At 59.2% G+C, this 27,481-nt stretch overlaps 4 protein-coding genes and 1 long non-coding RNA gene across 9 annotated transcripts; 2 read left to right on the forward strand and 3 right to left on the reverse strand.

Annotated features, from left to right (window-relative positions):
* Positions 1–14: 14 nt before the first annotated feature.
* On the forward strand, positions 15–3,435 carry LOC102749360 (uncharacterized). Its single transcript, XM_031028583.2, has 3 exons — positions 15–1,514; positions 1,744–2,873; positions 3,227–3,435. The coding sequence occupies exons 1-3, from the start codon at positions 1,118–1,120 to the stop codon at positions 3,272–3,274; spliced, it is 1,575 nt and encodes a 524-aa protein (XP_030884443.2). The 5' UTR covers positions 15–1,117; the 3' UTR covers positions 3,275–3,435.
* Positions 3,436–3,789: 354 nt separating this feature from the next.
* On the reverse strand, positions 3,790–5,658 carry SAP25 (Sin3A associated protein 25). Its single transcript, XM_006733739.3, has 6 exons — positions 5,191–5,658; positions 4,916–5,016; positions 4,703–4,809; positions 4,479–4,605; positions 4,245–4,342; positions 3,790–4,162 (listed from the first exon to the last, which is right to left on the reverse strand). The coding sequence occupies exons 1-6, from the start codon at positions 5,334–5,336 to the stop codon at positions 3,875–3,877; spliced, it is 867 nt and encodes a 288-aa protein (XP_006733802.3). The 5' UTR covers positions 5,337–5,658; the 3' UTR covers positions 3,790–3,874.
* Positions 5,659–5,812: 154 nt separating this feature from the next.
* Positions 5,813–16,674, reverse strand: LRCH4 (leucine rich repeats and calponin homology domain containing 4). Of its 3 annotated transcripts, none has more exons than XM_031022704.2 (18): positions 16,409–16,673; positions 12,765–12,909; positions 12,500–12,626; positions 12,231–12,336; positions 10,312–10,448; positions 10,051–10,166; positions 9,810–9,909; positions 9,479–9,569; positions 9,312–9,388; positions 9,132–9,193; positions 8,896–9,021; positions 8,703–8,765; positions 8,513–8,610; positions 8,299–8,382; positions 8,002–8,087; positions 7,689–7,826; positions 7,512–7,589; positions 5,813–6,189 (listed from the first exon to the last, which is right to left on the reverse strand). In XM_031022704.2, exons 1-18 carry the CDS (start codon positions 16,626–16,628, stop codon positions 6,085–6,087), a joined length of 1,959 nt encoding a protein of 652 aa, XP_030878564.2. In that variant the 5' UTR covers positions 16,629–16,673; the 3' UTR covers positions 5,813–6,084. The 3 variants fall into 3 exon arrangements, with proteins under 3 accessions (XP_030878564.2, XP_006751512.2, XP_081675517.1); XM_006751449.2 differs by lacking the exon at positions 5,813–6,189 and adding an exon at positions 6,566–7,194 and having other exon boundaries at positions 16,409–16,674; XM_081819391.1 differs by lacking the exons at positions 5,813–6,189; positions 8,703–8,765 and adding an exon at positions 6,566–7,194 and having other exon boundaries at positions 16,409–16,674.
* A 159-nt stretch (positions 16,675–16,833) lies between these two features.
* On the forward strand, positions 16,834–26,704 carry FBXO24 (F-box protein 24). 3 transcript variants are annotated; one of them, XM_081819392.1, is made up of 10 exons: positions 16,834–17,190; positions 19,373–19,471; positions 19,568–19,751; positions 20,704–20,942; positions 21,193–21,427; positions 22,245–22,403; positions 22,672–22,793; positions 23,072–23,203; positions 25,594–25,764; positions 26,099–26,704. In XM_081819392.1, exons 1-10 carry the CDS (start codon positions 17,152–17,154, stop codon positions 26,459–26,461), a joined length of 1,743 nt encoding a protein of 580 aa, XP_081675518.1. In that variant the 5' UTR covers positions 16,834–17,151; the 3' UTR covers positions 26,462–26,704. The 3 variants fall into 3 exon arrangements, with proteins under 3 accessions (XP_081675518.1, XP_081675519.1, XP_081675521.1); XM_081819395.1 differs by lacking the exon at positions 16,834–17,190 and adding an exon at positions 18,981–19,100; XM_081819393.1 differs by lacking the exon at positions 25,594–25,764.
* On the reverse strand, positions 17,615–20,742 carry LOC145721497 (uncharacterized). The gene is made up of 2 exons (XR_014145222.1): positions 19,796–20,742; positions 17,615–19,725 (listed from the first exon to the last, which is right to left on the reverse strand). It is a non-coding gene; the product is annotated as an uncharacterized LOC145721497 (long non-coding RNA).
* Positions 26,705–27,481: the final 777 nt, after the last annotated feature.

Raw genomic sequence — 27,481 nt, forward strand, 5'->3', positions numbered from 1 at the left:
TTTTTTTTTTTTTTAAAGATTTTATTTATTTGAGAGAGAGAGAATGAGAGAGAACACATGAGAGGGGATAGGGTCAGAGGGCAAAGCAGACTCCCTGCCGAGCAGGGAGCCCCGATGCGGGACTCGATCCAGGGACTCCAGGATCATGACCTGAGCCGAAGGCAGTCGCTTAACCAACTGAGCCACCCAGGCGCCCTCTAATAGCCTTTTTGGACAGTGGTGGTGAGAAGGGGCTCAGGGCAGTGAGAGGGAAGTGCCCCTGAGAGATGGTTTTGTCACAGGTTCTCCTTCAGTGGTCTCTTGACTGGAATTCTGGTGGCTAACTTATCTGAAGACCCCTCCTATCACCCTCAACCCAGAGAGAACCTGAATCTCCAGCTCCTCTGAAATCAGCACAGCCCAATGCTTGGTGGCCCTGGCAACTAGGCTGGCTTGGGAAGGAAGAGTATAGAACCACTGGGTGGGGGGGGGGGGGGGCTGGGAACACAGGGGCTGGACGCCTAGAGTGGGAAGTGGCGCTGCGGTAAGGGCCGTCCCCTAATCGCCAGGACTGCGCACTCCCGACCCAGTTCCACTCACGTTGGCCTCACTTCGCTGCTCCCTTAGCAGTCAGCTCAGATCCGTGGAGACGCCCACACACTCCCCGCCCCTGCGATCCCAGCCCAGGGGTGTTTGGGGTGGGGAGGAGGCCGCCTCTCCCAGACTTTCCCAATCAGACTTCACTCCCACGGCCCGATGTCCAGCGGCCCGGGGCGCGCGAGGGTTAACCCCGCGGGGTGGGGACTCTGGAGCAGTCGGCAGAGGCAGAGGGAGGGAGGGGGCAGGAGGCGACCAGAGGCGCGGGGAGCTGGCGGGGGTCGAGCCTTGGAGAAGGCCGCTGGAGCCCCGCGTGTCGCCGGCCACCGGGCAGTCACTGGGGCACACGCTGCGCGCAGCGAGGGGCCACCGCAGACCCTCTGCCCCAAACTTCAAGTCCGGAGCAGGGGTGAGACGCTGGGCATCAAGACGGGTGGCAACCTGTCAGGACGCTGTCCCCCTCCCCGGAGACCGCCGCCTCCACCCCACCTCTGCTGAGTCTCCGCCCCTACTCTGGCCACTACATTGCCTTTGGCCCGGGATGAAGCCCGGAGGCGGTGGCCCCCCGGCGGCCCCGGAGTCCGAGCCGGCCGGCGTGCCCCTGGTTCTGCCGCGGCCCTGGGGCTGTCCCGCTGACGTGCGGCTCTGCGGCCACCTGCGGAAGCAGAAGTCCCAGCGCCGCCGCTTCTTCGTGCTCCGCGCCGACCCGCCGCGCCTCGAGTGCTACGAGAACGAGCAGAAGTTCCGCGCCGGCCGAGCGCCGCCCAAGCTCAGCGTGAGCCTGGCGGGTGCGTGCACCATCAGCAAGCGCGTGGACGCGCGCCAGCGCCACCTGATCGTCCTGTACACGCGCGACCGCAGCCTGGGCGTGGCGGCGGCCTGCGAGGCGGAGCAGCAGGCGTGGTACAGCGCCCTGCTCGAGGCGCGCGCGGCCGCCGGTGAGGCCCGAGCCCCGGGCGGGCGGAGCCGGAGCCGGGGCGGCGGAAGGGGGGGGCGGGAGCCGGGGCTTGGGTGATCGCGAGTTTAGTTTATCGTGGGTCGTCCCTCCCCGTACGTCTCCGAAATCAAGTTCAAACATGAGGCGTTTACACGTGTTTAGTTCTCGCGGCACAGTGACTCCAACCCCTCGGCCCAGGAGCCCCTGTGACCAGCCCCCTGTCTCTTCAGGTCCCAGCTTCCACGAGGACCCCGGCGCCTGGATTCTCGCTCCATTGCAGGACGTCTGGCCCGTGACACTGCGGCCCAAGGGACTGGGGCGAACACGAGGCCTGGGCAGCGGCGGCTACCGCCTGTGCCTGGGTTCGGGGGTGCTGAGCCTGCTGCGGAAGCCCAAGGGCACAGGCTCTGGGGACACCCAGGCTTCGCCGCCGCCGCCCGCCCTGCGCCTGTCCCTGCTCAGTGTGCGCCGCTGCGGCCACGCAGGCTCTTTCTTCTTCCTGGAGCTCGGCCGCTCGGCGCCCACGGGTCCCGGGGAGCTGTGGCTACAGGCGCCCGACGCCGAGGTGGCCCAAAGCATTCACGAGACCGTACTGGCCGCCATGAAGCGACTCGGGGATGGCGGTGCCGGTGGCAGGGCTGAGCCACTGCCAAGGAATCCCCCCGCAAGCGCTTACAGACCCTCCGCCTCCCAACCTTATGCAACCCTGGCCTCGGCAGCCCAGTCAAGCGGCCAGAGCCATTGCAGGGGCCTGGCGGAGAGAAGGGGGAAAGCAGGCCTCCGGATGCGGGCGACCGCGGCCTCGCAGCCCGAGGGCTTGGAGCGGGGAGGGGGCTACGTAGCCATGGGAGCCCGGAGCGACTACGAGCCCATGGGGGGTGGCGAAGCAGGTGGCTACATGGTGATGGCACCCCCTCGCCTTGCGGCCTCTGCCCCCGCAGCTCCCCACTACCCGCTCCAAGGTTGCGGGGGCACCGAATACGTGCCCATGAGCCGCTTTCCGCCAGGGTCCTTGTCCTCGAGCTCCCTGCCCTGTTTCTATAAGCTCGGGGCTGGGGAGCCTGGACCTTCCTTCCAAGGCCCCCGCCGCAGCATCGGGGAACGTTGGGGACCAGCAGGGGCTCATTCCTCCTTGCAGCCGCCCTCAGAGCTAGCAGGGGAGTACGTGTGCATCAAGTACGTGGCCCCGGACTACTTAGGAATGGGCACTGCCATACAAGAACCCCCCAACGGCCACCTCAACTACGTGGACCTGGACCTGATCCCTCCGCTGGAGGCTCGAGGCGACACCCCCGGGGCCAGCAGGAACCGCCAGCACAGCTATGCCTGCATCGAGTTCCAGAACCTCAGAGAAGCTCCGGTGAGGAGATGTGGGCAGCCCCGCCCTGTCTAGCTGAGGGATGGATGGGGAGGAGGGGAGAAAACAGGGCAAAGTTATGAATGCCTTCCCCCGACCTGTTCCCAAAGTAGAGGGGCTCGAAGGCCCCCTAGGACCTGCAACTTGCAGAAGCTCTGAGTTGCCCCCTTAGGGTCTGCTGCCCACTCCACCCCTTCCAGATGTGGTACCTGGAGATTCTTCAGGAAAGGCTCCCCAAGAAACTGGATTCTTTTAAGGGAGAAAATTCTAGAACCACCCTCCCCCCTTCCCATCCACAAACCCCTACGAACTCCAGGCTTCCTCAGCCAAAGCCCCGATCCTTTCTTTCCTGGCAGAGTTCCTGCAGCATCACTCCAGAGTCTCAGGTCAGCCTTGGCCCCTGACCCCGCCTCCAACGACTTGTCCCACATGGACCTGCTCCTCCCCACCCCGCACCTGCAGGGCCTTGCCTTATGTCTCCTCGCGGCCTAAGAACCAGTCCCCGGCCCCAGGGCGCCAGAGCAAGAAGGCTGAAGTACCAGGTATCTTACCTCTACTGCTTCCCCAAAGTGCTGTGCCGCTCCCTTCCTCCCTAATTTCCCTCTTCCAGTGCCAGCCATGTGTTCACACAATCCTCCCTTCTCTGGAGCCTGGTGGAGTTGATGGACTTCTTGCTTCCATATACTTGTCTTCCATATACTGTACTGTGGACCCCCACCCCCACCCTATGCCCTATTAAAGTGGTCCTGCTTGGTCAGCCTGGAAAGGTCTTAGGTCCATGGGTTCCCCTGCCCCCCTGCAGGGGTGACCAATGAGTAACGAGAATTTGAGGGGAGGACAGCCTAAGCCATGTAGAAGAAGAGACCCCCATCCCTGTCTCCATGCCCCACTCTGCTACTCACTTGCTACAAGGAGCCTGTTTGCAAACCAAAACACTGCTTTATTGTCAACAGAACCTGCCTGGGGGAGTAGGGGACCCCACTCTGCCCACAGAAGAGCTATGTTCAGTGGGCGTCTGGGGTTCGTGGGACAGATGGGTCAGTGCAATGAGAACAGCTGGGGCTGCCACTGGGGCCTGGGTGGTCAGATACAGGGTCTGGGGGGCCAGCAGGGGGCGTGGGAGCCCCCGGGGAGGCAGGTCTCGGAGCCCCCTGGCTCATCTGCAGGAGGCCAGTGAGGGCGATCAGCTCAGGCCCACTGAGCCAGGCAGTGGAGCAGCCCGGGGATGGGGTGCGGAGGACCCAGGGAGACATGATAGGAGGTGGGAGCAGCAGCTTCAGAGAGCCCATGACCTGAGGAGAGAGAAGGGAGAAATGTCTCCTCCAAAGCCCTGCAGGAGGACTAGCGTGAGGCCAGGGCAGGAACTGCACTCACCTGCTGAGAGGCCTCTGACAGGTACAGGGGGACACGCTGCCCAGACGGCAGCAGCGGGTCTGACAGAAAGACATCTTCGTGGCACATCACTGGGAACCCTGGAGAAGACAAGCTGGTAGGGCAGCAGGCTGCGGTTCCCACGTCAGCGAGGGCTGCACTGGTTCCCCGGCGAGCTCATGCAGGGCACCTCCAGAGCCTGGGTGAGGGTGTGGGGGGGGGGGCCAAGCAAAGTACCTGCATTCCTGGGCGCATGCTCTCCGTTCTGATGCCCTGTGGCTGGGGCTGCCTCATACAGCGGCCAGAATGAGGGATGACACAAGGTCCGGCCGGAGAAGGAGGCGCCTGACGCACAGCTGGGCCCCTGTGGAAGGGGCAGGAAAGATCACTGGAGCTTCGGTCCCCTCCCAGGGCACCCCTGCCCCATCCCAAAGCCAGAGCCGGAGATACTCCCGACTCACCCACACCAGCCGAGGTCCTGCTCTAGCCTTGTAGTGGGGGTCCCATGGGGCTAGCACAGTCATCCTTGAGGGGGCCACCTCCCAGGCCATCTGGGGGGGAAGAGCAACTGGGGGGGAACACTTGAAGAGATTAAAACAGGCTCAGGAGTCGGTGGAAAGGTGTCTAGGTGGGGGGCGGGGGGGGCGGGTAGAGGCAGCAAGGCCTGTGCCTACCTGGGGCTCCCGGGGACCGCTCGGCAGCCAGGCCTGGGGGGGCCCGGGGCAGCAGCTGCTCTCTCCGGCTCCAGGAAGGCCTTCGGGACCGGGGCTGCGGGCTGGGAGGGGGACGTACTGAGGTGCACCCCTCACAGCCTCCCCGGCTATCTCTGAGGCAGGGCCCAGGGGGCCTGGGGCAGGGAGTTTAGCACACCCGTTCCTCAACGTGGGCGACGGAGACCTCCTCACACGGTGGGCCCCCTGTCGGACTTCCCTGCGGCGGAGCCCCTCACCTGTCCTGTGGGGGAGTTCCTGGCTCCCCCAGTGCTTCCTCTCCAGAGGTCCAGGCCTCGCCGGGGTCACCGCCCGCCGAGGGGCCTTGTTCCTCGGGCGCCTGCTCTTTGCCCGCGTCCCACAGCCGAGGCGGCCGGGGCAACATGCCGCGTCTGGGGGAGGGGAGGGCCGCGCGGGGCAGCAGCTCTGTGCCCCGCGTCCGCGCCGTCCGCGCCGTCCGCGCCGTCCGCGCCGCCCGCGCCTCCCACCTCCCCCTCCCGGCCCCACGCGGCCCCTCGCGGCCCCTCGCGGCCCCCACCTCCCGCAGCGGCCCGCCCTCTCGCCCCACGAGCCCACGTCGCCGGCCCACCTCTCAGGGCCTCGCGAGCACGCCGGCGCCCAGCGCGTTTCCGGGCCACGTGGCGCGCGCTCCCGCCGGGGTCTCGCGGGCGCCCCCTGGCGGCGGGGTTGGCGGGGTCCGCGCGCCGCCGCCGTCCCACACGGAAGAGTGGCGCCCCGCCGCGGCCAGCTGCAGAACCCCGGCGCGGACGTGGAGGCGCCGCCTTGCCCGCGACGCACCGCATTCATCCGCAGACGGACACACACACACACACACACACGCACACCCCGAGGGGCAGCCTGGAGGGTCCGGCTTCTTCTTTATTGCACTTGACACAACATCCGCCGCCCGTCTTCTATCCCAGACCCTCGGCCACACCCAGATGCGGCCAGGCGCCTCGCTGGGCTGGCCGGCTTCCAACCCCTCGGGCGGGCGGAGGGGCGCCCAAGGAACAGGGCCAAGCCCGAGGCCGCCCTCACCAGAGTCATTGCTAGGGAGCAGAGGCCGGGCGCGGCTGTCTTCTCTGTTCCTGGGTTCCCGGCCGGGTCGGAGCCCTGCGCCCCGACCTCGACCCCTATGGCCGTTCCAGCAGTGCGTGGATGACAGCGGCGATGTAGGGGAGGCCCCTTCCCGGGGCCCCCTCCTCTTCCAAGATGTGATGGGGCTGGCACAGGGACTCCTGGGGGGAGGGGCCCGGGTTAAGTTCCCCATGTCACCTTGTTCTCTGGCTTCCCTGCCCTTCTCAGAGGGCAGGGTGGGAGAAACCCTGAAGAAGCCTGGGCAAACAGGGCCGACAGGATGGCCCTTCGGGTGGAGGTGGCAAAGGTCAGGGGCACCCTGGACACGGCTTGGGGGCAAACGAGATGCAAGGAAGCTGCCAGTAGGTAACAGAAGGGCGATGACACAGGGGGCCAAGGCTCAGGGTAGGAGAGACCTGTCATTTCCAGAGGGAAATGCTGGAACAGGCAGGCTGACAAACAGAGCCCCAGGGGCACGGCCAGGGCTGGGCCTGGCCATGGCAGGAGCAGACGCAAACACACACACACAGAGGCGGCCACGGTCTGTACAATTTATACACAGAGACAGGGACCCAGCCTGGGCCCCTGTATCCCCTACAAATATAGAGTTCTCTCTACAAAATATAGATAATTTAGCTCCCCATAACAGTGGGGGGACGGTGGGGGGACAGCACAAGGAGGAAGGTTGAGATCTACCCTCCGAGGGAGCAAGGCCTGGAGGGAATGAAGGCACCATCAGCACTGAGAAGTGAGGGAAGGGAAGGGGCTACAGGAGGGTGGCCAGAGGCTGGGGGCCCAGGGTCTGGGTGCACCAGAGTGGGGCCTCTGAGGTCAGTGTTTGTGAGGGGAGGGGGTTCACTAGTGTCTTTGGTAGGGGCTGAAGGCACCACTGGTAGGGATCGGGGTCGCAAAGGAGTCATAAATAGAAATAGGGCAATGGGGGCGGGGAGAAAGGGTGACTTCAGGTCCTAGGAACCCAGGAGCCGAGTGTAGACGACATAGAGCAGCAGCATGAGGACCACGTAGAAGAGGATGAAGCCGCCCAGACCAGAGGGGGGCCAGAGGGGCGGGGGGACCCTGCCCCCCACCCGCTTCACAGCCTCCAGGGTGGTCCACAGCCCCTGGGCGGTGCCCTGGAGGAGATCTGAGGGCGAGCACAGGTCAGCCTGGGAAGGGAGGGTAGGGACAGATGGACAAGGACAAAGAGCAGACGTCAGCAGCAGCAGCAAGACAATCCTTCCCACCCCCTGCCCTCACGTGCCAGGGCCTGAGCCACGCCAACATGCGGAGTGCAGGGAAGGGAGGCATGCAGGGCAGGGAGACGTGCAGGACAGGGACTTGAGGACATGCTTCCTTCTGGGGAGCAGACACCCCTGTGAATGGAACCCTGCCACCCATGCAGAGTGCTCAGCTGAGCCCAGGACGTCGCCACTCTTTATAGTAGGGACCAGCCCTGGGCTCCCGAGAACATACCCCCCCATACCTCAGGCACCCCCATTTTTCGACAGGCTTCTAAGAAACTCTCCACATTTTTCCGAGACTTGAGAGCACTAAGTTTTGGCTGGGGGAGGGCGAGGAAGGAAAAAGAGAAGAGAGTAAGGGCGAGGCCCCAGCAGTCCTCTGTCCCATGCCCTACCTCCCGCCCTGGGACCCAACTGACCACAGCAGGTGACGGCACGTGGATGAAGGGCACGGAGCGGGGCCGCAGCTGGTTGGCCAGCTGACACAGGATGACCCCATTGGCCAGAGCCTCTGCCAGGTCCTCGGGCAGGGGCCGCTGCAGCTTTGACTCGAGGACCTGGGAGGCAGGAGGGTGGGGGGAGGGGGAGGGGTCAGTGGGGACTCCTGCCCGCCCCTTGTGTCCTCAGTGGAAGCACCCACGGGGTGCGGCGGGAAGCCAGGAAACTTGAGGAGGCCGAGTGCGGCCCCCAACCCCCCACGCCGCCCTGCCCCCCAGATCCCACCTCTCTTACCAGGCGCAGCTGTGCCATCAGCTCCTTCTCATCGAGAAGCTGGGGGGATCGCCGAGGTCTCAAGACAGAGTCTGGTGAGGAAGGGCCTGGAGAAGGAAGAGGAATGTGGGCCGTCTCTTAGCACCTGCCGCCGACTTCCTAGCTGGGCCGCAGTGTCTGGCACCCACATCTCCTGCCTTTGTGCTTATGGGAGTTTCAACACAAAGGGACAATAGACTAGAGAACTCCCAGGCCAGAAGGGGTGTCCGCAGCCCAGGGGTGAGGGCTGGGTTAGCACTGGGGACAGGGGAAACCCACCTGAACCACTCTGAGAGGAAGAACGGAAGAGGAAACTGTTTGGTCTCTGAATGGAGCCGAGTGGCCGGGAAGCAGGCACCGTTGCTGGGGGCCAGAGCCAGGGACAGGTGAGAAAAGACACCCCTCAGAGTCCCACCTTCCCTCAGGCCAGCAGGCCCCAGCCACCCCCTCACCTACACAGTCCCCCCTCCTCTTCCCCCAGTCCCTGTCCCACCTGGTCCAGATGCAGGAAGGGGCTCCTGGGGGGCGGGGGCGGGGGCTCCCTGCCCTCCTGAAGCGCCCAGCTGGGTGGCACTGGACTTAGGCATGCCGCTGAGGAGCGACAGAGAGCGAATCAGAGGGGAGGGGCAGGGGACGGTGTGCGGGGACAGCGCTCGGGGAGGTGGGTCTGGGGGGACACATACTTGTAGGCGGCCTGAATGGACGCAGCACCTCCACCAGCAGCCCTGACCCCCAGCTTCAGAACACTGGAAAATGAAGGCCGTGTGGGGCCAGAGCGCAGGCAGGGGACCCGCCAACCCCGAGGGGCAGAGGAGCTTACGAGGGCTCATTCCCACTCATTTCCAGGCCCCCCCCACCCTGCCCCTTTGCCCACACCTGTCCTTCCTGGGGGCCCCCCACACCCCACTGTGCTGCTGCTGCTGCTGCTGCCGCCGCTCCCGCTCCTGCCACAGCTGCAAGGTGTCGGGGCGCCGCCGCTCCTCCCCCGCCGGCTCCTCCCGCCTGAGGGGAGAGGCAGGACTGTGAGGCAGAGCCAGGTCAGGGGAGAGGAGGGAGGGTCCAGGGGGATGGCGTAGCGGGAGGAGGTGCTGGCTCAGGGCGCTCTGGGGTACCTGCTGCTGGGTGCCTTCTCGGTGTCCCCTGCCGCAGGGCTTAACTCTGGCGGCCGCTGCTCCTAAGGGAAGAGCAGCAGAGGGGTCGAGGGAGGGTCCACCCCCCCCCCCGGCCCCCAAGCCTGCGCCGGCTCCCTCCCTCCCCGCCCAGGGCACGTGCACCAGCCCTGGGACCCTCACCTCAGCAGCGCCTCGCTCCTCCTCCTCCGCAGGCACGTGGCTGTCAATGAAGTCAATCTGCTCAGGGTCTCCGTCAGCTGCGGAGGCCAGGGCATGTCAGCAAGCACTGGGGGCCTTCAGGCACTCGTCCATGACCCCAGCCCCCTTACCCTGACCCCACCACTCACCAGAGCCATCCTCCCTCCGCTCCCTGGGCCCCCGAGGCTCCCGGGCCAGCTCCGAGATCCGGAAGGACAACTCCGAAAATTCATCTGTTGACTAGAAATGCAAAAATGGGAGAGCGCTGCTCTGTGGTGCTGGGGGTTCATGGGGTTCATGCCCTTGGGGTCTGCTGTTGAGCCAGCCCCTCCCTGAGATACCCGGGCAAGGGAAGAAGACCACTCCAGACACCAACTGTCACTCTGATATTCAGGGGCACCAAGCAAAGGGTCCTGACTCAGAGGTTCTCCCCCCCGGGGGCTGAGACCCCCCAATGTCTCATGGCAAGGAGGCCCTTACCTCATTTCCAGACCACCTCTTGCTGCCACTGTCAACGCTGTGGAAGCCCGAGTCTAGCCCGCCATCGTACCGACGTCCCGGAAATAAGTCCTCAGCAGGGCTGGTGCCGCCAGGGAGAGCTAGTCAGTCCAGTACCGGGCAGCAACCCCTCTCATCTTCCCACCGAAAACCATGGAGTCCGTGCTGCCAGGAAGGGGCAGTCAGTAACCAGGGGCTTCCTTCCTTCCCACTTGGGACTTACCAGGGACTGAAACTCGGGGGGCGGGAAGGGGCCAGGTCCCCCAGTGCAGACGCCCCACGCCGCCCAGCTGCTGTTGACAAGTACTTGAAGATGTGAAGTTTCCCCTTCAGGCAGATCTAGGTATAAGGAGGCACATGGTAGGGGTTAAGGGAAGCGAAGGGGGCTCCCCCAGATCCTGCTTGGCTACCTAAGGGACTCACCTCCCAACTCCTACCCATTCTCAGCCCTGTCCCCATGGTCCAGCCCAAATCCACCCCTCACCTGAGCCGGTGGGCTCTGCAGGGGGTTGCTGTCCAGCAGAATGACCTGCAGGTGCCTGAGGCGGCAGAAGGAGACCGGGATGCGGGAGACACGGTTACAGGAGAAATCCAGGCGGACAAGAGGAAGATCCCCCAGCTCTGGGGGTGGGTGAGGGAAGAGTCAGGAGCCTGCCCAAGGGTGGGGCCTTGTGCTCACTTCCTCTGCCCTCTGCTCTAGCCCACTTGCCACCCTTGGGTCCACCACGTCCTCTGGCCTAGCTGGCTGTGGGCACTCCCCAGGAACAACCTCCCTCTTCCCTTCCTGCTCAAATCGGGCCCACCTCCAGGCCTCCCCTCCCTGAGCTCCTGCCCATCTCATGTGCTTCTCTCCTCTGCCCCACCCTGCCCACTCCGTACTTCAACCGTTCCTTCATCCCCAAGTGACCATCACAAGACCCAAACCAAACTGCGACATTTCACGGCTCAAACACCTTCCGTGACTTGCAGCCGAGGCTGCTGAGGGTGAGCGGACTGTGCCCTGCACAAATGCACCTAGGCAGGAGGGACCTGCAATCCCACCCGAACTTTACTGGCTAAGCCCTTCCCACCCCAGGCAAGGTTGTGCCCACCCACAGGAAAGGGTACCTTTTTCTACTTCTCAAACATGCACAGTTGGATGAGTGATGACTAGAGACACAATAACACTCACCACTCCCTGGCCCAGCATGGTCAAGGTGTTCATGATCTGGCTTGGTCCACATTTCCCATCTCACTACCCACCCTCACACCACATCAGACAACCCTCCAACCCCTCGGCTTCTGGACCTTTCCACATGCTGTTTGCTCAGCTGGGACACTCATTTTTGTGACCATCTTTCAAAGTTCAGCTCAAGTGTTGCCTCCTCCATGAAATCTTTCCAGACACTCAGGTTAGAATTCACTGCTCCTTCCTCTGTGTCCCCAGGGCATTTTGCTAGGGTCTCTCTTATGGCCCAGAGAGCACCCTGATTAAATGCTTGTTTACACTGCTACCGACTTCAAAGGCAAAAGGGCCAGAGTAGGACTAGGGGGAGCCCAGAGAAAATGGGTGACCACCTGACTCCCCTCTCTTGTTCTCTAAAACCAAGATGAGCAGGGCTCCGGTCCTTCCCACCTGGCCCTGGCTCCCACCCACATGCTTTGCACATGGGTTTCCTCTGCCTGGGATGCAGAAGGAAGGAGAACTTTCCTTCACAGGTCAGCTCCTGCCACGCCTCTGGGGAGAAGTCTTCCTCAAGCTCCCTGAGCAGATGCTCCCTCTAGCTCCCGCAGCTCTTGCCGTGTCCTGTTCTAGCACGTCCCTCCACTTGTCTCTCCCCATGAAGCCTATACATTTTCAGAGTTGGCCCCAGGTGTGAATGACATCATTCACATCTACCTGACCCCCACCTAAAACACAGGACGCACACAACAATGCTGGCTGAATAAGGGAAGGGGGGCCTACTTTGGAGCAGAGACTATCAAATGTCAGAGTGGATCACAATTAGCTTGTTAAAATGGGGTTGGGGGCTGCCTGGGCTCCAGCTCATGGCTCCACTGACTCAGAATCTTTGGGGGAGGAGGCACAGGGCATCATCTGACTCAGGTGCCTGAGAGCTCCCACTGGGTGAGTGATGACCCTGGGTGATCCCAAAGGCCCCTTCCAACCTTGGGATTTTACAGGGTGCCAACACACCCACTCTCCTTTCTGTGCCTTGCTCCTCATTTGTGAAAATAGAGCTAATAACCCATGACTTGCCAGCCTCAGAGGGTTGCTGGTCAAGCACAAATAATTTAGTTTGCTTTATACACTGCAAAACCCTGGGCACCTACACAGTGATGTTCTGTGAAGAGTCTTTGTGACTTCTCCAGTGTAGACATACACACGCCTCCCCCCCCCACCCAGATCTTCATTCTCCTCACCATCGGGCAGGGTGCTGAGCTGGTTCCTGCGCACACTGAGGTCCCTCAGGGAAGGGAGGCTACATAGCTCTGCCGGGAGGGCCTGCAACTCATTGCCGCTCACATCCTGTAATGAGGAAAGAAGTAGGGCAGGAGCCACAAGACCAGGGGCATCAGAAACTGCCTCTGGTCTCTGGCCACCTGCTTTGGTCCCCCCCTCCCCAAACTCCCCAAAGGCCCCTGGTGCCTGGCTCAACGGCCCCTCTTCTTGCTCTGCTCCCTGTGCTCACAAGCTGCCGCAGGCTTCCCAAGGCGCTGATGTCGGGAGGCAGGGCTCCCAGTTTGTTGTTGCTGACGATGAGCACCCTCAGGGGCAGCTGGCAGATGTAGGGTGGAAGCGATGACAGCTGGTTTCGGCTATGGAAGGGAGAAAAGCATGGGGCTCAGTCCCCAGGGCACTCCTCTTTTCAGGGCTCTGGGAGGAGCACTCAGGGTACCGTGTGCTGGGACTTGGGGCTCCCCCCTCCCTGCCCCTGGCCGGCCGTGCCTCCCTACCTGAGGTTGAGGTAGGTAAGGGCTGTGAGATTCCCCAAGGCTGGGTTCAGGCATCTCAGGCAATTGTGATAGAGGCTCAGGCCCTCCAGGGACACCAGCTGGCATGCTGCCTCCGGCACCTCAGGGAACCGGTTCCGGGACAGGTCTAGGAGCAAGTGTCAGGGGAGAGCTGTGGACAGGCCCAGTCCCGGACAGGAGGGCCCGGAACTTTCCCAGAGCCAGCTGCCAGCCACCCGCCTCCCCATTGGACCTAAAGAGTCAGGCCTATAAACCTGGGCTCTTGGAGAGAACAAAGCTTTCTGCAAAACCGAGCACATTCCAAGCATTAACAGGACAGCAAAGGCCGTAGGGTCACTGGGCTGGAGAAGCTCAGACTTAGGAGGACAAACCATGACCATCACCTTCAAATACACAAATGAAGGACTACCCTGGAAAGGGTGACTGGCTTCTAGAACTCTTGTGGTTCCTGCTGTTCTATGGAGAAGGCTGGTGCTCCAAAGAAAACAGCAAAGTAATGGGCCGGGAGGCTCGAGATAAGAATATGGTAAGCCCCCCGGGGAGACCACTGAGAAAGCTCATCCCTCTTCCGTCCCTCCTTGGGGGCCTTGTCCCCAGCCTCAACCTCTTTTCAACACAGGGAAGAAGCCAAGGGTCATTAGAGTCTGGCTCTAGAGAATAAGTAAGGCTCCTGACACACTGGACAACGGTTCTTCATCAACCCCTGGGATCAGCAAGCCAGGTCCAAGGATCTGTGAAGGAATAGACTCCCAAGGACCAGGAGGGGAAGGCGAGCTGACCAAGCTGGAGGTGGAAGCTGGAGTCCTCAGGTCCCTCCCATCCGGATACACCTTCTTCAGGACTGGCCTCCTTCCCACCCTCTTCCAGCCCCACTGGCCTTCCTCTACTTCCTCTCTTACTGACCCAGGCTTTAGGTGCTCAGCTCTTTTGCCTGTGGCTTGGTGTGGGTGAGAAACGGGGAGGGAAGTAGGGAGGGTAAAGCCTATGACTACCCCTTATCTCAAGTGGTCGCTTGCTACTCCAATGAAAGGAGTCAGGCCTGGGGTTTCTGCCAGTCTGGGGACACTAACAGTTCAGAGCTCTGCAAGCCTGGGTTTCTGTTTTCTCTCCTCACCTGCACTGGGAGGGGCCCAGGGCCTGCAGGGGGATGTCCCTGGCAATAGAACTTGGGTGAGCTTCTTAGGCAGCCTTCCCCAGGAAGGGGTGAGCAAAAGCTGATGGGAGGGAAGCTGGGGTATATCCCCAAAGGAAATGAGTCTCATGACAGGAAATGGAGTAGAAACAATCTGTCAGGTTCTGTCTCTGGTGGGCCCTATGTTTACCAGGGCGGATGACAGCCTGATGTACCAGGCCTCCCTTTTTCTCCCTCTCTGCTCACAGCCCTGGTATGCAAAGAGAGAAGACCCGTCAAGGGAGAAGACCAAGTTCCGGAGAGGGTGAGACGGCCAGATGCAGTCCTCCTACATTGGCCCTCCACCCGCCTGCTCTCCCTGCATCTACAAATGTGCTTGTGTGTGCACGCATGCTGTGGATGAAGGGGGTAGAGGACAAGATGGGCTAAGCAGTGGTGGGGGCAAAAGCTAGGAGCGGAAGGGAGCCCAGGCTGGAGGAGGCAGGGCACAGGAGGCACAGGATGTGGTCTGTAAGAGAATGAGCTGCACTTCTCCTTTGCGAGAGCCGCCCCTCCCCGCCATCTCAGGATTCATCCTACTTTCAGGGGCCCCAAGGAACAGAGTCCAGGGGATATCAGAGACCTGTGCAATAAGAAATATGCAGGGCAAAAGAGTTGGGAAAGCAGGATAGGGCTCAAAATAATTTGTTCAAGTGTTTAGTCTGGGTTGGAGGGCAAGGAGGTATAGAGGACAGGGTATGGTCAACACTGACTGTCACTTCCCTTTTCCACCCCAAACTATAAGCATTCTGCTTGGGGAGAGGGGTCAGAGGAGAATGTTCTGGATGAGACAGATTCCACCTGGCCTACAACCTGGACTCAGGATTTCTGCGTGGAGAGCAGGACAGGAAGAGGTCCTCCGGAAGCTGGGATTTTCCCGCTTCAACACACTAGCTCACTCAGAACTGCCTGCACCCTGAGCCGGAATGCTGGTGGTGGAGGGTGGGAGGGGGTAGGAGCTGGGAGGGGCCAGGGAGTTCTTGGTAGTTTTCCCCAGGAGTCCACTCACAGAGGCAGAGCCCTAAGGAAGTAAAGAATAACATTTGGTCTTTGTCAAAAAACAAGCAAGGGGGAGGGGAAAGGGAACAGACGGGCGAGTGTCACACAGCTGCTAAGGTCAATCTGGAGCTTGGGGTTAGGCGGCTGGGGGAGACTGAGAGGGAGAGGAATGGCTCCTGGGGCTCATCCATTCCCTGAACTCACTCACTGCATGGTGGGCAAGTGCGTTTACCCAGCAACCCAAGAAAAGTGGAGAGGTTTAAACTGGTCCTCCCCAGAACAGGGGAGGAAAGCGAGTGCCTGTGCCCACTTGAGTGTTTGCAGGTGAGGAGGCACCTCTTGGAGAATTACATGCTGTCGCAGAGCAGTGTCATCCGGAGGATGGGAGGACGCTCACCCAGCCCCAAGTCCCACCCTGGGCTAGGCTAGGGTGGGGCTTCGGGAATGCAGTCCTCCTCCCCACTCCCAATCTCCACCCCCCAGCTGCCAGCCCAAGGTCATAGGTTGTTGCCTCCTGAGCAGCTGAGGCCTGACTCACCTGTCATGGTAGAGTCCCCCACACCCTGGCAGCAAGAGACACCAGGAAGGAGGGAGCATGATTGGAGGGATCTGTGGGTGGGGGAGTGGACGGGCAGTGGGACAGTCTCTAGCTTCCCAACACTCCTAGCCAGGAGATAAGATTTCCTTCCTTTCAGCAACTGCCTCAAGCCCCTCCCCCTAGGGAAAACAGAAGCTCAAATGGGAATTCTAGGGTCCCTATGAGGTCACAGGCTCCATAGTGACCTCACACACGCAAGAAGGAGGAGTCTTGGATACGGGGGTCAGGGATAATAGGTGGAAGAGCTCGAGGAGAACAGCGTTAGGGGAGGTGGAAGATTTGCTTCTTTCCCATAGGCTAGCTGAGTGAAGAGCGGAGAGGGCCAGCGACCTTAGGGGGCGGGACAACAAGCACAGTAAACAGAAACACCAGGTTGTTAGGGGCAAATCCTAGGGAAGAGGGGGGCCTAAGGCTGCTCCGATCTCGGTGGAATGGGGAGGAAAGAGCTGGGAGGCGAAGTGAAGGAAGAGAAAGGAGTCCTCAGAGGGGATCGTGGGGGCTGCTTTAAAGAACGATCAGAACTGAGGTTGAAGAGGTCATGCAAATGAGTCAACCAGGTGAGGGGCGGGACCATTCTACAGGTGCGCAGATACGCAAATAAAGAGAAGCAGAAGACGGAATTCTCACAACGCTCGGCCGGGGCGCTGGGCATTCCGTGCAAACGAGAAATGTGTTCATTGTCTGGTAGTTCTCAAAGTGGGGAGGGGGAGGTAGCAGGCTTATGCAAATCGGCGGGGTCGAGAACCCCGACGGTCAGGTGAAGGGGCGGGCTAGACTCTCGAGCCCGGTGAGAAACGAGCCTGGGGCGGGGCTATGCAAATGAGGGTCCCTGCCGGGTACGGGGCCGGGTGCACTCACCAGCCTGGGTGATGTCTGACAGGTCGTAGCTGCGGGCCGCGCCCCGGGGGAAGTGCTTCAAGCGCCGGTTAGATAGGTTCAGGGTCCCGGTGGCCACGGCCTCCTCCAGGGCCCTCTCTGCACTGCGGCTCCCGGGCAGACCCGGAGACCCTGGAACAGAGGTCGTGGCTGCCGCCTCCTCACCCCCGGCGGCGAGTGGGGCCGCTACCGCCGCCGCCATCCGCTCCCGGCGGCTCCCGCTGCCTGACTGACGGGACCGGCCGTCCCTCCTACCCCCTCCCCCTCCTTGGAGCCGCCGTAGTCGCTTCAAGGGGAGAGGAACGGGCTCAGGGACCCGGCGGACCAATCGCGGCCCCGAGACGCGTCGGAAGTGGCTAATCAGAACCCGCCGGGGGGGTGGAGACTCCAGCGCCGGAGTGAGGCGACAGAAGGGAGGGGGCTAGAATGGAGCGCTCGCCAACTGCCGACGCTCCAGGCCGGCCCGCCCCGCGCAGCCGCATCCAATCGCAATGCTTAGGGCTGGGGATGGAGCCAATCAGGTCTAACCAGGAGACGGGGACGCCGGCCCTCCACTAGAAGGGATAGAGGCCGAGTGACCGCAAGCCGGGGCTCCTGGTTTTCTTCCAACGGAGGCCAATCGCAAGCCAGATACAGGCGAGTGACTGTCAAGAAGGCCAATTCGATCCTCCGGAGGGAACCTGGCCCGGCCTCTTCTCTGAGGGACGGCTGTACCTACCAATAGCATGGGCGAGAAGGCGGTCCCTTCGCCTAGGAGGAGGCGGGTGAGCTAGAACTTTGTGAGTGAGGTAAAGAATGTGATCGCTGCGCGCCGGGCCGGCCGGCAACAGTGCAGGGGCTGGAGTGGCGCGTGCGACCTGGAAATGTTAGGGAGCGAGCCCGCTTTGAGGGCGCGGGGGAGGCCGGCGTGGGGGCCAGGCGACGCCTGAGGCCAGTGCGCAGCGGGTCGTTGCATCCGAAAGGACCATGGAGGCCTTTCCGGCCGCGGAGGCTGAGGCCCTGCGTAGGTGTCCGGAGCCCCGGCGGGCGGGGGCTTCCCAGAGACCGGAGATGCCCAGCTCAGTTCCTGGAGGAAGGGTTACGGGAGACCGGAGAGCCTTCAGAGCTGCCGCCCGGCTGGCCAGCCCGCCCCGAAGAGCGCGCCTGGACGGGAACTGTGATGACGAGCCCGGGGGGGGGGGGGGTGTGTTAGTCCAGAAGGGACCGTGCCCTCTAGAAGAAGCCCTCCGTTTTACAAATGAGGAAACTGAGGCGGAGGGAAGCTGATGGGTTGGCAAGAGCAATCCGCAAGTTACTGACCGCTCGCTCTAGAAGCCCGGTTTCCCACCGTTTCCCAGCAGCTTCTATGGTGGGCTTTTTCTATCTGCACCCTCTTCTTTGCCTCCCGAGCTGAAATGGAGTGGATCAAAGGGGACCCAGACACCAGAGGAAGCCGACGATCCTTTTTCTGTCTGCTGAGAGATCTTAGCACCCTCTTAGGTGGCATAACATAGTCCATTTAATATGGTCAGAGTTGCCTGACTGCAAACCACTGAAAGTTTCTTATAAATCACATCTCAAATGTTGAAATTCCTAAACATTTATTGAATGATTAAAATTCCATCCACGGTGTCTCAAACTAGTTGTTTACTACTCACCATGAATAACGGAGTTTGGGTGGTTGACGATCAGCTAGCGCAATAAATTCTGTAATACTAGGCAGCTGAGGGCTGGTTGTCCAGGACTGGATAGCTTTGAGTTCCTGGAAGACCCGGTTACTCCTTGGATTTATTGGTGTAGATCCTTTGGTCCTACCTAGACAGACACACCCCCAAATCCTGCTGTTTCTCATACATGGCACCCTTCTCCCCCTATAAGACTACATTAAAAGTTTAGACTCTGGGAGATACCCCAAGGTTCAGTATCCCTTTCTTCCACCTTGATAGGTTGTCCTTCATACATGCATTGATGTTACTATCCAGGAAATCTGCTTTTGGGTGTGTTTTTATGAGCCTAAAGAATTTGTGCTGAATTATTCCCACTTTAATCTGGTGCATGCTCTCTAGGAGAATCTAGCAGGGTCACCGATCCCCCTCATCTGTCAAAATGAGTTTATACTTTTTTTTTTTTTTTGGTTTATACTCGTGGGCTACAAATCCCCTAGAGGCCCTGGCCTGCTGAGATAGGAGAATTCACCAGTGTTTCTCTACGGAGCAGAATTAGTGCTAAAAGGGCCTCAATTGGAGGAACCTCACAACTACTCCCCAAAAGTAAAGGCCTCATCTGCCAGTAGTTCACGCTTTCTCTCTCCTGTAAAATGCATATCCCATGAGCCACTGGGTGGCTAGAGCTGAGCTAGAACCCAGGAGCTGTCTAAGAGAAAATCCCGGGCCAGGTTGGGGAAAATAGGTCACAGTGGCTGGGCAGTGAGGTCACAGAGAGGTTTGTCTTCCCAGACTCCATGGGGGAGGGGCTTAGGAGGCAGAGGGGCCCCAGAGGTCCCCCAAGCCCAGGCGGGGGACATGGTGTGGGAAAGGCAGCAGGGACGGGGGCCAGGGAGCTGACTACGGGGGGCCAAGGGGCCCGGAGAGATGAGGGCAGGAGCAGGGAGGGGGCAGTCAGGATGGTGAGGAGAAGCCGGAGACGAAAGCTGCAAAAAGTCACCGGGCTGTGCGGACGGGAGGAGGGGCTCCGGGTGAGGGGGGAGCGAGCCAAGGGAAGGACAAGAAGATGGCAGCCAGAGATGGGGGGAGGGGTTCTTTGGAGCCGCTGGACCAAGGAACATGGCAGACAGGGAGGGGTGACCCATGGACCTAGAGAGCAAGATGGGAGGATTTGAGAACACAGAGCTGGAAGACAGAGCTGTGAGCCCCCAAGAAAGTAGCTAATGAAAGACAGGCTGAGAGAAGGGAGCAAAAGAGGCCTGACTCTCATGGAACCCCTGTGCTCCCCATTCTCCTTGGGTAGGTGAAGCGGAGCTGCCCTTCATGTGGCCCAGAGCCTGGGGGTGAAGAGAAGAAGGGGAGAGGGAACCCTATTTCTGTTCAGCTGTTCCCCCCAGAGCTGGTGAGTCCTCCGCAAGGAGGTATTAAGAATAAAGGACAGGGGGCCAGACTGCTGAGGGGCCCCGGTGATCCCTGCTTCCTCCCTCCTGCCCCCCAGGTGGAGCATATCATCTCATTCCTCCCCGTCAGAGATGTAGTCGCTCTGGGCCAGACCTGCCGCTACTTCCGCGAAGTGTGTGACGCCGAGGGCGTGTGGAGACGCATCTGTCGCAGGCTCAGTCCTCGCCTACGAGAGCAGGGCTCTGGGGTCCGGCCCTGGAAGAGAGCTGCCATTCTTAACCGTACACCTCCCCAGAAACTCCCGTTCTCTTTGCCTCTGTCCTACCTTATTCTGGGGTCCCTCCTGTTCCATAGAGTTGCCTCAGCATTCTCGGCCAAACTTCCGGGGCCCCTTTCTGTGGAAGAGATTCAAAACATATGCCCTCCAGCGCTGCAAGCTTCTAGCTCCACCCTCTGATGGACCCCCGTTACTAGCATCCGTGACAAACCTCCCTCCATATTCAAAATCTCTGTCCAAATCCCGGACACCTCCTCCACTCCCCAAACCTGGAGTTTTTCCTCCTCTAAACCAGGGTTTCTCAACCTCATCACTGTTGCCATTTGGGGCCAAATAGTTGTTTGGAGTCGGAGGGCTGTCCTGTGCATTGCAGGATATTTAGCAGCATCCCTGGCCTCCACCCACCAGATGCCAGGAGCAAACCTCCCCCCAGTTGTGACAGTGTTACCTGGGGGACAGAATCACCCCAGGCTGAGAAACATGCTCTAAACCATTCCCAGGGAGTCCCTATCCAAGTACTTGAGATAAAGGGAGATCCAGATCTGATCCAGACAGCAGATCCAGAGCTAGGGGTGAGGGGGGTTACTGGCCTTTCTCGGTCATTCTTTTTCACTCCTCTTGCTGCTTTTCTGTGTATTTTCCCCTTGATGTCTCTGATGCAAGGTTGGACCGAAGAAGCGCTCACTTAGAAGCATGTGTAGTGCCCTGGGCTGAGGGGCAGAGGGGGACAGAGGACTCAAGTTCAGGCATGGGGGATTATTAAAGATATCCTCTATAGGGGATTATTAAAGATGTCCTCTGAGCTTTCCAGTGTCCTTTAGAAGGGGTCTGTTCCCCAGTCTTGGGTGTAGGAGCTGCTACCACGCTACCCAAGAAATCTAGTCTGCCCAAGCTCTGATTCCTCTCCCTTGTGCCATCCTGACCCCTTGAGCCTTCCATCTCCTTCCCTTCTCCAGACACAAAGGGCCTGTATTTCCAGGCATTTGGGGGCCGCCGCCGCTGTCTGAGCAAGAGTGTAGCCCCTCTGCTAGCCCATGGCTACCGCCGCTTCTTGCCCACCAAGGACCACATCTTCATTCTTGACTACGCGGGGACCCTCTTCTTTCTCAAAAATGCCCTGGTCTCCTCTACCCTTGGCCAGATCCAGTGGAAGCGAGCCTGCCGCTATGTTGTGTTGTGTCGCGGAGCCAAGGATGTGAGTAGCAGAGCCCTGGCAGCTGAGACCCCACCCCTCCTGCAGTGGGTGGGTGGGGGGACCCAGGGCCCACACCAGCCCTGAGATAATCTCCTCGGGACAGTTGCCCTCCTGTCCCAGGAACTGAGAAACAAGTCCTCGTTTCCCAGCCCTGAACCCAAGTACCTCATCGCTCATCCCAGGATCCCGTTGTCCCAGCCTCATTCCACTCCAAGGCCTAGATCCCAGACACCTTCATTTCTTCCTACAGTTTGCCTCGGACCCAAGATGTGACACAGTTTACCGTAAATATCTCTATGTATTGGCCACTCGGGAGCAGCCAGGTGTGGTAGGCACAACTGGCAGCCAGGCCTGTGACTGTGTCGAGGTCTATCTGCAGTCCAGTGGGCAGCGGGTCTTCAAGATGACCTTCCACCACTCCATGAGCTTCAAACAGATCATGCTGGTCGGTCAGGAGACCCAGCGGTCTCTGTTGCTTCTCACAGGTGTGGCCCAGAGCAGTGGTTTGCAAACTGCTTTCTACAGATTCTTCAGGACCTGCTGCAGGGGAGGGGGAGGCCTCTCACATGGGTTTCTGCAAGTCAACTCATCCTGCTCTCAAACCCAAGAGCTTCGCTTTTTTGTCTGTCTCCTCATCTAAGATTCTGTGTGTCTCATATGAGTAAAGGGCGCTGCTGCAAAAAATAGTTTAAAAACCACTGTTCTAGTGGAAGGCCAATTTTCCAAAATTCTAACCTTTGTAACGTCCCTGTTATACACTACACTTAATTCCCCAAACTTCCCCCACCCACTTGCTCATTGTCGCATATATATATATATTTAAGTTTTTGTTTTATTTATTTAAGCAATCTCTACACCGATTGTGGGGCTCAAACTCACAACCCCGAGATCAAGAGTCACAAACTCTTCTGACTGAGCCAGACTCGTGCCCCTGTCCCCTTTATTTGACCACACTCCCAAGCTTGAGACCCTCTGGACTTCTTCATGCCAGGCAGGGCCCCAGTTCTCAGCATAATTCTTCCTAACACTCCAATTGGATTCTGCCAAATCTATTAGGTGTTCTCTCCACTCGTCTTTCACACCCAAGGACTTCCCTGATTTATTTTTGGTGGTAAAGGGCTAGAGTCTGGACAACTCAAGGTCACTCTTCCCTTATTCCATTTCTACCCTTTTTCTTCCAGCCCCACTCTAGGGCAGGAAATGTTTTATCCGTATGGCTTAGAGGGTCTACTGGGAACTTAATGTGGATATTGGGGGGGTTCCCCGCCCTCACATAATCATCTGCCTCTCCCCATCTCCCAGAGGAAGGAAAGATCTACTCTTTGGTAGTGAATGAAACCCAGCTGGACCAGCCGCGCTCCTACACAGTTCAGCTGGCCCTGAGGAAGGTGTCCCGTTGCCTGCCTCACCTTCGTGTGGCCTGCATGGCTTCCAACCAGAGCAGTACTCTCTACATCACGGGTAAGGACCACCATCCTTCTTCTCTAGACCCTGGTCTTAAACTCACCTTCCAGAAATGGACAGCGCCCCCTGATACTTACTCCAGCCTGTGGTGCACCCTCTCGGGCATCCTAATGAAAAGATGAGTTTAGGTCCCCAGACATCATAGCTGGTATATTGCTAGTGGGTGTGAGATGCCCCAGATCTTGCAGCTTTTATCCCAGGTGGGGCCTTAGCTCTAGGAAATAGGTGCCCAAAGCTGCTGAGCTGAAGCCTCCTGACCCCCCAGACCAGGGGGGAGTGTATTTTGAGGTGCATACCCCAGGGGTGTATCGTGATCTCTTTGGGACCCTTCAAGCCTTTGACCCCCTGGACCAGCAGATGCCGCTTGCTCTCTCACTGCCTGCCAAGGTAGGATCCTGGAGGAATGGGGCAGACCAGGGGGTGGGCAGAGGAGGGGGGTTAGGGTTTGAAAGGTACCAGAGGTCTGAAATATGAGCAGGCATCAAATGATTGCTCAGGGAGGGACAGGGGACCCAGAGAGAGGGGAGAGGCAGTGGGCAAGGCCAGCGGGCAAGGCCAAAAGAAGTCAGCTGGGAATGGCAGGTTAGCAGCTGGGAGATTCCGGAGCTCAGGGTTCCTCTGGAGGGAACTGAATGCCCACCTCCTCTTTCTGTCTTACTTCCCAGATCCTATTTTGCGCTCTTGGCTACAATCACCTTGGCCTGGTGGATGAATTTGGCCGAATCTTCATGCAGGGAAATAACAGATACGGGCAGCTGGGAACAGGGGACAAAATGGACCGAGGGGAACCCACACAGGTGAGACTGTTTCTCAGTTACTCTCCTCCTGACCCCCTTCCTCCAATTCCCTAACCCCCGGATCTCTCCGATTCTCCACTCTCTTTAGAACCCACTCCTTACTCCCTGGGGAAGTTAAGCCAATCAGTGCGTCACACCTGTGTGCGACTGGTGCATGTCTTTCCCAGGGTTGGCACTGTGAGGTCCGTTCTGTGCGGTGCTTGCTGTAAGTGCACTAGGAATTCAGTGAAGCACGGAGACCGGGGTGGGGAGGAGTGGGCTGGCCTAACCAGAAGAGGTGAGAGGTGATCAGGTCCTGGCGGCTTAGATCGGATTCAGGTGGGCACACGGAGAGGCATTCTGCATACTGGGGACGACATCGCGGCTCGCACATACCTGAAGCAGAGACGGTGTTTCGGAAACCAGTAGATATGAGGCGGTGCAGGTGGGGGTGAGCCCGGAGAAGCATAACTTTGGGAAAGAGTCACTGCAGGTTTCGGGAGCAGAAGGTAACCCCCACGGATAACTGAGAACAGGAGGCTGCGGAATGAGAAGCCCACTGGGAGACTGTGGAGACCCAACAGCACTTGAGACAAGAGCCGGGGGCAGTGAGGACCCAAAAGAATGGATCCCGGAGATGTTTTGGAAGGAAATGAACAGGCCCTGGAAACTGCTGAGATGCGAGGAGAAGGCCCCGAGGACAAAAGGGGCTCTGGCGCAAGACCCCTTGAAGAAAGACGGCATGCCTACAAACGTGGGAAGGGAGGCTGGCTTGAGGAAAGAGGCAGAGTGTGAATTTGGACTTTTTCCAAAGTGGAAATGTCTCTCTGCCATTAGATTCCATGTCGGAACAAGGCTGACACGGACAGAAGTAGGGATGGAGGAGCAAAGCCCAGGCAGGAGCCGATGCCGTAGACAGAGGGAATGAAAAGGCCGTGTCTGAGACCGGAGGGGCACACCCTCGGATGCCAATCCCAGAAGCCATGGACTCAGAGGGTTTCAAACAGGAGGGGGTGACTCATGGTGACAGATAATGCAGGACTATACTTACTGACAGGGAAAGATGGTCAGGCCATATTTTTCGGTGAAAAAAAGTGTGAAATTATTTTACATAATACAATCCCATTTTTGTTTAAAAATATACAATTTATACATACACACACACACACACACAGTAGTGAAGAAGAATATCCAGCAAGATATTCACAGTAGGTGGTGGGATTCCCAGTGATTTTTTTTTTTTAGTAGGTTCCATACCCAGTGTGGAGCCCAACACGGGGCTCGAACTCACGACCCTGAGATTAACACCTGAGCCAATATTAAGAGTCTGGGTGCTTAATCGACTGAGCCACCCAGGCGCCCCTTGCCAGTGATTTTTTTCTTTTTAAAGATTTTATTTATTTATTTGACAGAGAGAGACACAGCGAGAGAGGGAACACAAGCAGAGGGAGTGGGAGAGGGAGAAGCAGGCTTCTTGCAGAGCAGGGAGCCCGATGCGGGGCTCAATCCCAGGACCCTGGGATCATGACCTGAGCTGAAGGCAGATGCTTAACGACTGAGCCACCCAGGTGCCCCTTGCCAGTGATTTTTAAATTAATCTTTGCTTGCCAATATTTTATAATTTTTCTATAATGACCATAAATTACTTAACCTGTATCTTCAAAAGTAGAGCCCTCATGATCTCAGGAGGAAGTGTGCAGGAGAGGCCCTGGGATTTGGCAGCTGGGAGGTCAAGTGCATTTGGAAAGAACATGTCAGTAGCTTAGTAAGCAGAGAAAGCCTGGCTGTGGTGAGAACAAGAATGGGGTTGGCCCCAGACTGGTCATGTAACCAGTTCTGCTGCCTAAAAGACAGCCGTCAGAAGCCGCAGGAATCAGGTGGCAATGTTGTTTTCCAAAATAGGGTCGCCAGTTTGAAAGAGAGGGATAGGACAAGTTGAACATGCTGGAGAGAGAAGGGAGGAGTAAGTGGAAGGAAAGTCCTTCCTGGGGGCTGACCTGGAATTGCACAGGGAGGGAGTCTTTCAACTTTGGGAAGAGGAAGGATAGCCCTCCTCCTGGGGCTGGAAGGCAGGATGAGAGGCTGGCCTGGCACAGGCCTGGGGTGACAATGAGGGAGCAGATAGCCGACCCTGGACTCAGACCAGTAGCATGTTTTCTGGGGAGCAAAGATGAGGAACGAGCAGAAGTGCTAGACCCCGTGCAGTCCGACTGGGGCTGCAGGAGAACCAAGGAGGGAGAGATTGCTGCTGGTCTGCCTCCTGGCTGGGTGGCGGGTGGGGTGGGGGGATGCTGAGTCCCTTCACTTTCCTCTCCTCGTTTTCCTAGATTCTTCCCTGAGCCTTCCTGTCCTATCTGGGCCCCCAAATCCTTGGCGTTCCCACCTTAGGGATCCTGGCCCTGTGTCCTCAGGTGCATTATCTGCAACGCCCCATTGCCCTGTGGTGTGGCCTCAACCACTCCCTGGTGCTGAGCCAGGGCTCGGACTTCAGCAAGGAGCTTCTGGGCTGCGGCTGTGGGGCTGGAGGCCGCCTCCCTGGCTGGCCTAAGGGGAGTGCCTCCTTCGTGAAGCTCCACGTCAAGGTCAGAGCACTGTCAAACAAGCAGGCAACCAGGGAGGGCAGGAGCAATAGAGCGAGTTGGGACAGCAACATAGCCGGGGCTCCTGCAGGAACCTGGGGACCCCATCGTCCCAGCATCACCTGCCTCCCTTCCCGGCCCCACACCATGGCTCCTGGCTCTCTCCCTTAGCAGACCCTGCTGGCCCTCTCTGACCTCACACAACCTTGGGGCTTGGCCAGTCCGAGCTCACTTGCTGGCTCGGGGCTGGTCTGAGAGAGAAGAACACAACAGCTGGGGCTTCCTGGGAGCCCCTCAGTAAAGGCCCCTCTCAGCCACTCCCCTTCTCTCCTCCAAGGTCCCTTTGTGTGCCTGTTCCCTCTGCTCTACCAGAGAGTGCCTCTACATGCTGTCCAGCCATGACATCGAGCAGCACCCCACCTATCGGGACCTTCCAGCCAGCAGGGTGGTGGCGACCCCCGAGCCCAGCCTGGGGGCCGGAGCATCCCAGGACCCTGGGGCGGCGGCCCGGGCCTGTGAGGAGTACCTCAGCCAGATCCACAGTTGCCCCACATTGCAGGATCGCATGGAAAAGATGAAGGAGATCGTGGGCTGGATGCCCTTGATGGCCGCACAGAAGGATTTCTTTTGGGAGGCCTTGGACATGCTGCAGAGGGCTGCTGCAGGGGTTGGCCCAGGCCCCCCAACCCCTGAGAGCTGACCCCCCTCTCTTAATCTCACCCCTGGAGGGAGAGTCTGGCCCTGGGCCAGGAGCTAAGGAGAAATGGGGTGGTAGCAATAAATACTGCATGTGCACATGGTGGGGGGTGGTGGGGATTGCTAGACATGCCAGGGTGAACCGGGAACTGTTTTGTAAGATGTTCGGGGGGCTGCCCAGGAGGGGCCCCCAATCTATCATGGACAAGAGATTTGATGGACAAATAGAATAAAAGGCTGAAGTGAGGCCCGGTTTGGAGCCCTGGGGCCTGGGAGGAAAATGGGGCAGGGAACGGGGGCCCAAAGCCTGGCTTGGTGGAAAACAGAGGGCAGGAGCGTGGCCGGGGATGGGCAGAGCAGAAGCGGCTCAAGCATTCAGGTGCTGCGGACCTGACCACCTAAATCTCTCAGTTTGCTTTCCCCTCCCACTCCCAAGACTGGCCCAGGCTTCTGGACTTGGAAGTCCAAGCCCCACCTTCTGGAACAATGCAGTCAACATATGCTACTTGGTTCTCTTACTCGGATCCTCTGTCCCTCAGACTTACTCCCATCCTGAGGAGGCCACTTGCTTCTGACCTCACAGAGCTTCCTACCCATTTCCCTCAGTCCCCGTGAAGTCAGTGCCCTCTTCCCCTCCTCCCATTTACCTTCCAGGTCCAGTCTCACGTGCTGTCCCTTTCCCTCACTTTCTACTACATCCTCTTCTTCCTTAATGAGGGGGAGGCTCCCTTTATCCACATACCATGTCTCCCTAGCCCACTCCCATACCTCCAAATATTGGGAGAGAAAAATGGGTGAGCAGAAAGAATTTTCTCCTTGGCCTAGTCTGGCCCAGGGATGGGGAGAAGACAGTAGAAATTTGAAGTGGAAAATAAGCTGGAGCGGTGGGGGGGGGGTCAGGAAGGGGGTGACTGGATGTCGGGGGTCAAGGGAAGGACTTCCTGTGGATGCTGAGGAGGCAGGCATGGGGATGATCATGAGGAAGGACCAGAGGCTGTGTTCGCAGGATGTTCGGGCACCCGGC

The sequence above is a fragment of the Leptonychotes weddellii genome, chromosome 5 (assembly GCF_054177405.1).
Source record: "Leptonychotes weddellii isolate Sample4059 chromosome 5, ASM5417740v2, whole genome shotgun sequence".
NCBI classification, from domain to species: Eukaryota; Metazoa; Chordata; class Mammalia; order Carnivora; family Phocidae; genus Leptonychotes; species Leptonychotes weddellii.

What these genes read in the sequence shown, in the direction of transcription:
- SAP25 (XM_006733739.3), bottom strand. Translation starts at nt 5,336, where the DNA reads ATGTTGCCCCGGCCGCCTCGGCTGTGGGACGCGGGCAAAGAGCAGGCG. An exon ending in GCGGTCCCCGGGAGCCCCAG is followed by an intron (nt 4,810 to 4,915) that starts GTAGGCACAGGC and finishes GTTCCCCCCCAG; the next exon opens with TTGCTCTTCCCCCCCAGATG. An exon ending in CAGGACCTCGGCTGGTGTGG is followed by an intron (nt 4,606 to 4,702) that starts GTGAGTCGGGAG and finishes CCCCTTCCACAG; the next exon opens with GGGCCCAGCTGTGCGTCAGG.
- LRCH4 (XM_006751449.2), bottom strand. Translation starts at nt 16,628, where the DNA reads ATGGCGGCGGCGGTAGCGGCCCCACTCGCCGCCGGGGGTGAGGAGGCG. An exon ending in AGAGGTGGTCTGGAAATGAG is followed by an intron (nt 9,570 to 9,809) that starts GTAAGGGCCTCC and finishes TTGCATTTCTAG; the next exon opens with TCAACAGATGAATTTTCGGA. An exon ending in TTCCTCTCAGAGTGGTTCAG is followed by an intron (nt 8,088 to 8,298) that starts GTGGGTTTCCCC and finishes TTCCTTCTCCAG; the next exon opens with GCCCTTCCTCACCAGACTCT.
- LOC102749360 (XM_031028583.2), top strand. Translation starts at nt 1,118, where the DNA reads ATGAAGCCCGGAGGCGGTGGCCCCCCGGCGGCCCCGGAGTCCGAGCCG. An exon ending in CGAGGCGCGCGCGGCCGCCG is followed by an intron (nt 1,515 to 1,743) that starts GTGAGGCCCGAG and finishes CTGTCTCTTCAG; the next exon opens with GTCCCAGCTTCCACGAGGAC. An exon ending in AGAACCTCAGAGAAGCTCCG is followed by an intron (nt 2,874 to 3,226) that starts GTGAGGAGATGT and finishes CTTTCCTGGCAG; the next exon opens with AGTTCCTGCAGCATCACTCC.
- FBXO24 (XM_081819395.1), top strand. Translation starts at nt 19,029, where the DNA reads ATGGTGAGGAGAAGCCGGAGACGAAAGCTGCAAAAAGTCACCGGGCTG. An exon ending in GACGGGAGGAGGGGCTCCGG is followed by an intron (nt 19,101 to 19,372) that starts GTGAGGGGGGAG and finishes CTCCTTGGGTAG; the next exon opens with GTGAAGCGGAGCTGCCCTTC. An exon ending in CTCTCTCACTGCCTGCCAAG is followed by an intron (nt 22,794 to 23,071) that starts GTAGGATCCTGG and finishes CTTACTTCCCAG; the next exon opens with ATCCTATTTTGCGCTCTTGG.